The following is a 10,528-nucleotide window of genomic DNA, read 5'->3' on the forward strand; positions in this document are numbered from 1 at the left end:
CGCTCTCTAGTTGGTCGCTTCCCAGTCTCTTTCTAGCCTCCACTTGTACTAAGCGGGATACTGCTTGTGCACCCACTTTCATAAACCCCAAAGTTATTTCATATGAGTCCACCATACCTACATATATGCGGTATTTACCTGCCGTTCCAAGTAAATTTGTATGTGCCAAACTCTAAACCTTCAAATAAAATTCTATTTTGTATGCTCGAATAGCTCATGTATCAACTAGGATTGTCTATATCTTCCATGCTAGGTGGGTTATTCTCGCAATGATTGGACTCTGCTCATCATTCACGAGAAAATGACCAGTACCGGATGCGCAGTCTCATGCTCAAATTAAATCAAAATAATTGCAAACAAAACTCCCGCAGGATCGCTCCCTGCCGGGTCGCCCCCAGGCGGCGAATTTTCGAGCCCGGGGGGCAACGGCTCGAGATGCTCTAACCTTGTGCTCACATGGTTGTCGAAATAAGCAACGTTTAGTCAAAGATTATGAAAGTGTTGAGAGCAAAGAGATCCTTCGTTTCTAGATCGACGGAGAAGATTTTAAGCCTGATTCCGTGCTATCGCCGTCACTGCACTGGGGCTGGATCAGATGAGAGTCCTGGCGTCACGTACGGCGCACCCGACGCAGCCACCAGCCCACCACCCGCTTATCCTGTCTGTAAACAAATCTCTGAGCCCCCGACCTGAGCACACTTGTCATTTCGCTCCAGCCCGGCAGGAAAAGAAGCTTCGCTCCGCCGCCCGCGTATAAGACAAAATGGAGGTGGCCGGCGCGCTCGCCTCCGTCCTCTTCGCCGCCTTCTCGCTCCCCTGCCTCCTCCTGCTCGTCGTCGTGGCCGAGGCCGGCCTCCGCCTCGCCGCGCTCGCGCTCCGCGGCGAGGCGTTCGCGTGGCCGTCGCGCTCCGCCTTCCTCGGCTACCGCATCGCGCGGGCCGGCAGCTTCTCCTCCGCGGCCACGGTCGTCGGCGGCGGCGTCTTCCAGCAGGAGGAGCTGCTGCCGTCCGAGTACCTGGACCTCCTCGCCGTCACGGTGTACCGCCGCGGCGGCGACAAGTGGGCGGCCGTGGACTGCGTGTTCTGCCTGTCGCGGATCGACGACGGCGAGGAGGTACGCGAGCTCCGGTGCCGTCACGTCTTCCACCGCGAGTGCCTCGACTCCTGGCTACTCCGCCCGCGCGCCACGTGCCCGCTCTGCCGCGACCGCCTCCTCCCCTGCGAGCCTCCCCGCGCCTGCGCACGCGCCCTCGACGACGACGAAATCTACGTCGACGAGCACGAAGACCCTTCCTCCACCCCCTCCTCGTCCTACTCCCACGACGCCGCGCTGTGGCACATGTAATTAAGCTGGAGTAGCAAACGATCAATGCCGGCCGGCCGTTCACTCCCCTGCGCCGCTTGCTCCAATTTTTACCACGCGAGAGGCAGAGTTCCCGTTCTTTTTACCTCCTTCTTTTCCCCCGTTCACGTAGCTGGTGAAATCTCTCGCTGAAAAAGGTGATGTATAGGTGCATGGTTGCTATTGCTGTCCCGTGATGCTGTCTTGTCTTGGTAAATGATGCTTCGCTGATTGCTTTTATGGATAACGATGGCTCACCCGCCGCTCTTAATTCCCCACTTTTTTCAATCATGGCAATGTTGTGATTCAATTGTACGCACCATCTTTTTTTCTCTCCGTCTTCTAGAAGGTTAAAGTATCCATCTCTTTTTCTAAATCTCCATCCATATGTCTATTAAGATTTAAGAGCTTATGTAAAGGTGATCAATGGATGGAGCGTCTTCTTGTCATGATGGATAAATGGTAACAGTGACAACCAACTCAATGAGCAGTGCATCTCCAAACCAGATCGACCAGACTAGGCGGATCGAGCTGTTGGGCTTGCGATCCATGAGTTGGATATGTCCCGGCTTGCGAACTCTAACATTTCGGAGGAAATACATCACACAGAATGAGGATATCTGGATATAGTTGAAGGCCTAAGTGTCTGCCTCGGCAAGGTCAACGCTTTCACCGTGTCAGTTCAGGGTAAGTGACGGGCGTGGCCTTGCTATCTTGTAGGATGAGTGTTGTTATTCATTCAAGGAAGTTTTTTTTGTATGAGATGGATGAAATGCTAATGAAAGAAGAGATTATGTGGAAACCAAGATCCAGGGTACACTGGTTATAGTGTGGTGATCGAAATACAAACTATTTTCACAGGAAAAAACTTCTTGGAAGGCTGAAAAGAATAATGATTCGTGTGGACAAGAGTGTTGGATCCACCACACATAAGTTAGAGCATCTACACACGGGCCTCTCATATCCGTCTTAAATGCCAGGCGGGCTGTCCGATCACTGACCGATAAAAAAAAATCGATCCAACCGGACCTCTCAAACCACGGACAAACATCCGAGCTGACCGGCACCCCCTCGTATCCAACCCAAATATAAGGCGGATATGGGGCGGTCCGGGCAGGCCCGGGTGCGTCCACCTGACAGGCCCGACCCACCCCGACCCCATAAAAGACCTCAATCCGGGCGGCGAGCTCAAACCCTAGCTCACTCTGCCTCTCTCTCTCTCTCTCTCTCTCTCTCTCTCTCTCTCTCTCTCTCTCTCTCTCTCTCTCTCTCTCTCTCTCTCTCTCTCTCTCCGGTTCCGATCCCATCCACCATGATGAGAAGCTCTGGCAGCGACTCCGGCTCGGAGCTCGACTATGAGGAGAAGATGGCCCTCCGCATTGCGCTGGAGCGGTCTAAGGTGGAGACCGGCGGCAACTCCGAATCTGGAGCATCGCCGGAGCTCCTGCGCAGGCGCAGCGCGGACGCCAGAGCTGGACCCTCCCGGCCCGCACGCAGTGACGCAAGGACAACATAGTCCGCGCGGGCCCCACGCCGTCTCCTTCCCCCGCCGGCCGCTCCTCCACGCGGCCCGCGCTGGGTGCTTGTGGCCGCGCCTCCGGCCCGCAAGCGCACTCTCGAGTCGGAGGCGCACGCCGCGCACTGCGAGAGGCGTCGTGCACGGGAGAGTGACGCGGCGGAGCAGTCCACGCACCGCCGCCGCAGGACAGAGCCGGACGCCGACGAGAACACACGTCTCCTCGCATGGGTGTACCGCCGCTCCCTTACGACGACGGAGATGGGCGCTCACCGCCTCCGACGGAAGAACGCCAAGGTGCTTCGGCTTGCTATTGAGCAGTCGGAGCGCGAGGCGAAGGAGGCATCGGCGTAGAAGGTTCGGGTGCCAAGGTTGAAGCGGGAGCAAGACAGGGTGGTCCGTCGGATGAAGGGGCTCATAGTCCTCTTCGACTCCGACTCCGACGGCGGCGACAGCTGCACCTCCTCATCCTACGACCAAGACACTCCACCAGCCGCAGATGCTTACAGCTGCGCCGGCGACCGGAAGGGCAAAGGCCCGGCGAGGAAGTGGTGATTCCGGCCCCTCCACCTCCTCCTCAATGTTTATATCTGTTTTAGTTGTAGAAGTTTATGAACTTGTCCGGGGACAAAGTATGATCTTTAGGATATGGTGAAGTATGTTAATGTCAGTTTGCAGCTGATCTTGTGTTCCTTTGCAGCCAATTTTTGTTGTCCGTCATTTGATCACGTAGGATAGATCAAGGTTTGCATGTGTAGTATGGATATAAGGCATCGGATATGAGATACGCGGATGCAGAGTGGCAAATATGAGGGGTGCTCGGTCAGTGCCTGCGGACGCGCCCGAGCGTGTCCGCGGGTGTTTGAGGGGCTGGATTTGCCAACTCCGGCGGTAGATGCTCTTAGACGAGCTTCATAGCCCGACTAACACGTATTGAAAATTATTTTCCCATCATTCTAATGTGCTCACTTCTCTTAGTTTGTCGTTTGTACAACCTAAGGTCAGCCCGGAGCTCCGGCATAGATTCCTGGGGTCTTCTTGGGGCGATGAGGTTAGGGTTTTTCGTTATGTAACATGATTTGATGTGAGGTGCTTCAGATCTATGAAAGGGTTCAATGTCACATGTACAAAGACATCTCAGTTGTCATCGACAAAGTCAAGCCGGCTCCGGTATGGGAGCGTATTGGGATATCCTCCTCATGTGGGTTGTGAGGAGATGGCCATTTGAAGCCTTTTAGGCATCCCAAAGATGTACAAAAGTTCACTACCAATTAGGGTTATGACCTAGGATCATTTTGGACTTTGCACATGAGAGGATGGGGATGCTTTACCCTCCATCCAGCGGCCACCACCAAGACTATCAAAAATCAGTCCAGCCTCCATTGGAGAAGAAAAGAGAAAACCGAGAGGGGGAGGGAATAAGAGGAAGAAGCAAAGAGAGCTCATCCCCAAGGTTGTGATGGTTCAAATCCACTACTTTGTCTCCTTCAAGTTGCGGTTCCACCATCTTTGATGATATTGTTCGAATCCCTAGCTCTTGAGCCCCAAATCTTGTTGTGTTCGTCCAAGATTTGAAAATATTGATGTATGAGATCCTCTAGTGTTATCTAGAGAAGAAATTGTTGTATCACACATTTTATAATAGTGGAATAGGATTTGGGTGTCTTCGGCCTGTGGTTTTCCCCCTCAAGTTGGGGTGTTTTCGACGTAAAAATCGGGTGTCTCTGTGTTGATGTTTGCTGCTACTCTAAAAGTTACACCTGCCTTCAGACATCGTCTGAGCAGTGTCTGGATGTTACACTTTCCACCAGACATCGTCCGAGGACTGTCTGGGGTGCTGTAAAACTTATTTCCTCCATATATATGCTGTTGCATATGTTTTCTTCCGTGCCAAGCAACAATCCTTGAGTTAGTATATGATGTGGTGCTGAGATTACTTTGTTTCCACTGTAGTTTTTAGTTCATTACAAGTGTGTTTCTGTGCTAACTCCCAAAGAGAGGCATAAGAGCTTTGCTTGCTTAGGAGGTTGCTAATCCCAGTTGCTTGACTTTTGCTAGAAGTGCTGCTCACAATGACTTTGGACGAAAGGGGCTGATGTTTTTCCACCCACCTAGGTTCAAGGCATGGTACTTGCAATTTAGGTTTGTTGCATCAATCATACTGTAGGGGCCTCCCTTACAGTCTTTCTGTCAAAAAAAACAACGACTTTGGATGAAAGTGCTACAACAAGTGGCATAAAACTTGATTCTTTCAATTACTCATTATGGAAGCCCATGATGGAAGACAACCTTTATTGCAAGGATTTATATGAGCCACCTGTGTCATGAAAGAAGAAGGGAGAGTGTTGCACAGAAAGGTAGTAGATATGATTCGCCTGTGTCGATGCAACAGACCCTGGGCCTATCGCCCTGACTGTGCATAGGCACAAGATCAAGATTAAATCCTCAGATCAAGATGAACTAAGAGATTTGAAGCATCAACAAGCATATCAGAAAGGACCAAGGCCAAGTCAAAGAAGCTAGATATCATCAAGAAAGAAGCCTCCCTTGCCGGGCAGACGAGCCCGGCAAGGGGCGAGGCCACCTCCAGAAGAAGATGACCAAGGCGTCCCGGTAGGGCCTGCCGGGACTCGCGGAGGCCAGATCACCTCACCAACTACTCCACCACGACCCACATCATCGATCAGTGTGGTGTCAAGCCGCGGAGTGATTAAGTGGCAACCATTCACCACATGGCGGCCATCTCCTACCAAGAAAACCCATAGATGACACCCATCCTATGACGTGTCGGACAAGCAGGCGCAGAGCTGGCAAGGTAGCCCGGCAAGCCTTTCCGGGCAACCAACGACATGACACTAAGAGCTGCATTAAATGCACACTGGCGGCTGTCGGTGTCAAAACCGGCAGATCTCGGGTAGGGGGGCCCAAGCTGTATGTTTGAGGATCGATGGTAACAATGATCAAAGGGACACAATGTTTACCCAGGTTCTGGCCCTCTTAATAGAGGTAAAACTCTACTCCTGCTTGATTATATTCGATGGGTATAGGGGTTACAAGAGTTGATCTACCTTGAGATTGTAATGGCTAAACCCTAACTTGGCTAGCCTATCAATGTTATGATCCTGCCTCCGGTCTAAACCCTCCGGTTTATATAGATACTGGAGGGTCCTAGGGTTGTATAAAGTCGGTTTAACAGAAAGGAAATAGTATATCCGGACACCTAAACTTGTCGTTCACGTACACGGGAGTCCCAACCGTACACGAGAGATGGTCTTCTTCCTTGTATCTTGACAGCCCATTAGTCCGGCCCACATCGAATAGACCGGTCCAGGACTCCCTCAACAGCCCCTGAACCAGTCTTCAATGATGACGTGTTCGGCGCTTAGGTGGTCTTCGGCATTGCGAGGCGGGTTCCTCTCCTTGAATAACATACATCATCTTTCCTTCACAAAAGAACTGTATTCAGCTTTGCACAAATAACACAACCCTTAGCCGCGAAGGCAGGATAAAAAATAGGAATAGTGTCTTTACTGAGAACTTTTTTTGGCGAAGCATCGACTTGACCCTTCGGTGTTTTAAACCATTTTCACACTCCCCGCTTCGTGTTTTGAGGTCGATCCCCCTTGGCACATCCTGTCGAAACAGAGATCATGCCCACTTAATACGGGGTTGCTCATCAATAGGATTTGGGTAACCCAATCGATTACGGCGCATGCTCACTTTGGGAATAGGTGAGTTTCAAGGCTTAAGTGGGGGGATGGTTGGCATTTTTACCGCCTATAAGAGGGCAACAGATTCCTCCTTTTCCTCCCACGCCTTCTTCCAGCCTCTGCCTTCCAATCTCCCAAGCTCCAGCGCTAGAAAAAGCTTTCGTCTTTGTCACCGCCACCACCTTCTCCAACAATGGCCGGATCCGGTTCCAAGGGCAAGTGGGAGGCCTCCTCCGTCATGGATAAGGAGGTCAAGAATCTCCAGAGCGTGGGGTACTTGGCCGCAGACATTGCGCACAGGCTCCCCGACAAGGGTCAAATCATCCGCACTCCTGAGTCCGGCGAAAGGGGCGTCTTCCTCCCCATTTTCTTAGAGGGCTAGGATTTCCACTCCATCCCTTCGTCCGAGGACTCATGTTTTATGATGGGATATATTTCCATGATCTAGCCCCAAATTCCTTCCTCCACATCTCGGTGTTCATCGTCGTGTGTGAGGCTCTACTCCGCATCCCACCACACTTCGGCCTATGGCTCAAAATCTTCAACGTGAAGCCGAAGGTGGTCAACGGGCAGCTTGCAGACTGTGGCGGAGCTATGATAAGCAAACTACCCAATGCCACATGGCCCAAGGGGGCCTTCGTCGAGACCGTCAAGGTCTGGTAGCAGGAGTGGTTCTACATCACCGAGCCGCGCCGCGCCAAATGGGCGGCAATTCCGGAGTTCATATCCGGGACCCCACGAGGCTCACTTCATGGGCCGCTAAGTTCCTCGACTGGGGGTCCCAAACGGAGGTGTAGACGCTGCAAATGCGCATCACCAACATGCTGGGCAAGAATGTTAGTCTCACCAATGTAGTGATCATGCTCTTCCGCCGCATCCTCCCCTGCCAACGCCGGGCTTCCCCCATGTGGGAGTTCAATCCGAAGTAGCCGTAGGCCTTGAAGCACTTCCTCGGCACAACGCACGAAGGAATATGGAAGCTGCTTTTCAAGGCCCAGAAGAGCTGGCCTATGGAGACTGAAGACATCGGGCTCGACGCCGAGAATCCGGCCACTCTGGTAAGTATTAGCTTTCCGAAGATATATACAGTCAGTGTTTTTAATCAGTATGAATCTTATCAGCCCACTTTTTTACAGGGCTGGACAAAGAAAGTGGGGCGGATCAAGAGTCCGGCTCCGTTGCTCGAAGACACAGTCACTCCTCAGCTGACGGAGATGCTGGTCCCGGCGCCCTACCAGGCACCGGAGAAGAAGGGCAAGGAGCCCAACAGCGGGCCCCGCCGCAGAGGTCCTTTGGACGCTATGTCCGGAGAAACCGAGGCCGTCTCCTCTCATGAGGAAGACGAGGACGAAGAGGAGGAGGAGGAGGTGGTGGAGAGAGACTCCCCTCGCAAAACGAGGAGAAGAAGAGGACGGCCTCCGAGAGCCCGGAGGGGGCAATGCCAAAGAGGAAGAAGGTTACCCTCTCGGTTAGTTTGGACTCGGAGTCCGAACACAGGCGGAGGAGAGCCCCCAGGGTTAAGCCCCTGAACGAATGGTAAGTACCAAAATCTTACTTGTTCAGCTTCCGCTTACCTGCCTCTGTCATATAAATTATATCTTTGCTTGCTTTTTAGCCCTCCACGCGATATCTTGAACACCTCCTCTTCGTCGGGGAACTCTCTAGTGCCTAAAGAGGCGGAGGGCGATGGACCATCGCAAGCCCCTCTCCCCCTGCCATGGAGGACACCGAGGTGTCATCCCAAAGGACCTCTCCTTGCCGAGGAGGGGCGGACGAGGCCGTCCAGCAGGCGCCCGAGGTTAATAACTCAGATGCCGCAGACCAGGGCATGGCAACCCCCACGACCACTAAGGGTGGAGGGTCTCAACAGTTTGGGCCCCCGCCGAACACCATCCCGGAGACTAATGTGGCTCCGGCTACGGATCAGCAACCCCCTTTGGCAGAAGGGGGAGGAGCAGCAACTCCAACGGCGGCCTCATTAATCAGAAGGCCGCTCATGCTCTGGAGGAAGCGCTACAACGCGCTTCCATCATGGAGGAGCACCGCACCCTGATGGGTGCGGTTATGGAAAAGGTTCAGTCTGCATAAAGTGGATTGAACGAAGCCTTCAACAGCCTACTAACGGGCTTTGAGGTATGCGATGTAATTCTCTAACAAGTTTTTAATATAAAAGGTTGAACCCATGTATAGGCAGTAGCCCCTAAGACTCTGTCCAGATTAGAACAATCCGGACAGAGGATCCCAGGACAAGTTATTAACATACTGTGCTAATGTGTGAGACAGGCATCTATGTTGGTGGCTACTGCCTAGGCCGCAGAGGTTTCCGAGCTCAATCAGAAGCTTCGATTAGCCGATGAGGAACTCGACCGCTCAACAAGTGGTTTGACAAAACACAAGGTATGCGGCATTGACATACCAGAAGTGATATGTGTACTAATTCTTTTAACTTATTGAATTTTATGATTATAATCATTGTTGGCGCAGCCGAGGTCGAGTCCCTCAAGGGCGCGCTTGCCCAAACCAAAAAAGAGGCGGAGGTGAGCAGGGCTGCCGCTGACAAGGCGGCGAAGGAGCTGGAGGCAGAGCAAACTTCCCACTGAAAACATGAGGTGCGGGTGGGTGAAGTCGAGGAAGAGCTCAAGGACGCCGTTACTAAGTGCGAGTCCTTGGAGCAGAAGACATCGATCAAGCCTCCGAACTCGTCAAAGCTCTCCAGAACGTGAAGGAAGCCCAGGGGTAGGCCCAGGGTGCTCGCCAGGAGATCCAGGTGGCGAGGCAGATAGCGGCTGGTAAGGCCTTTCTTCTACAGAGCAAATTTGTAAGTAGGAGATACATCTTGCTGACCCGAGTTTGGAGCTCTCCAGGCGCGTTTGCGGATCTGCCGAGGAGTGTTGCTGATGCCGCGGAGTTCTTCCGAGCCGAAGAGGGGAGCTCGACGGAGAAGTTGTTCCGATCGCAGTATCTTGCGCCAGAGCATCCGATGCCCCTCGACGACCAGCTGAAGTAGTTGACCGAGCTGCATAGGGTGGCTGGGTTGGCCATGAAGGATTTAATAGTCCAACTTTGGCCGGCCGAGCCCATGCCCACAGCTTCTTTGGACTCGTGAAGTGATGTCTACTATGCAACCTTCTCCTTGTAGACGCTGTTGGGCCTCCAAGTGCAGATGTTTGTAGGACAGTAGCAAATTTCCCTCAAGTGGATGACCTAAGGTTTATCAATCCGTGGGAGGCGTAGGATGAAGATGGTCTCTCTCAAACAACCCTTCAACCAAATAACAAAGAGTCTCTTGTGTCCCCAACACATCCAATACAATGGTAAATTGTATAGGTGCACTAGTTCGGCGAAGAGATGGTGATACAAGTGCAATATGGATGATAGATATAGGTTTTTGTAATCTGAAAATATAAAAACAGCAAGGTAACTAAGGATAAAAGTGAGCGTAAATGGTATTGCAATGCTGGGAAACAAGGCCTAGGGTTCATACTTTCACTAGTGCAAGTTCTCTCAACAATAATACATACTTAGATCATATAACTATCCCTCAATATGCAACAAAGAGTCACTCCAAAGTCACTAATAGCGGAGAACAAACTAAGAGATTATTGTAGGGTACGAAACCACCTCAAAGTTATCCTTTCTGATTGATCTATTCAAGAGTCCGTAGTAAAATAACACGAAGCTATTCTTTCCGTTCGATCTATCATAGAGTTCGTACTAGAATAACACCTTAAGACACAAATCAACCAAAACCCTAATGTCACCTAGATACTCCATTGTCACCTCAAGTATCCGTGGGCATGATTATACGATATGCATCACACAATCTCAGATTCATCTATTCAACCAACACAAAGTACTTCAAAGAGTGCCCCAAAGTTTCTACCAGGGAGTCAAGACGAAAACGTGTGCCAACCCCTCTGCGTAGATTCCCAAGGTCACGGAACCCGCAAGTTGATCACC

At 51.8% G+C, this 10,528-nt stretch overlaps 1 protein-coding gene across 1 annotated transcript; it reads left to right on the forward strand.

Moving 5' to 3' along the window:
- The first annotated feature begins 651 nt into the window (after positions 1–651).
- Positions 652–1,618, forward strand: LOC123065330 (E3 ubiquitin-protein ligase EL5). The gene has a single exon (XM_044488653.1). It carries the CDS (start codon positions 764–766, stop codon positions 1,343–1,345), a length of 582 nt encoding a protein of 193 aa, XP_044344588.1. The 5' UTR covers positions 652–763; the 3' UTR covers positions 1,346–1,618.
- The last annotated feature ends 8,910 nt before the right edge of the window (positions 1,619–10,528 follow it).

Source organism: Triticum aestivum, chromosome 3B (genome assembly GCF_018294505.1).
Source record: "Triticum aestivum cultivar Chinese Spring chromosome 3B, IWGSC CS RefSeq v2.1, whole genome shotgun sequence".
In the NCBI taxonomy this organism is placed as follows: Eukaryota; Viridiplantae; Streptophyta; class Magnoliopsida; order Poales; family Poaceae; genus Triticum; species Triticum aestivum.

Excerpts from the sequence above, each read along its gene's own strand:
- LOC123065330 (XM_044488653.1), top strand. The coding sequence starts at position 764 with ATGGAGGTGGCCGGCGCGCTCGCCTCCGTCCTCTTCGCCGCCTTCTCG.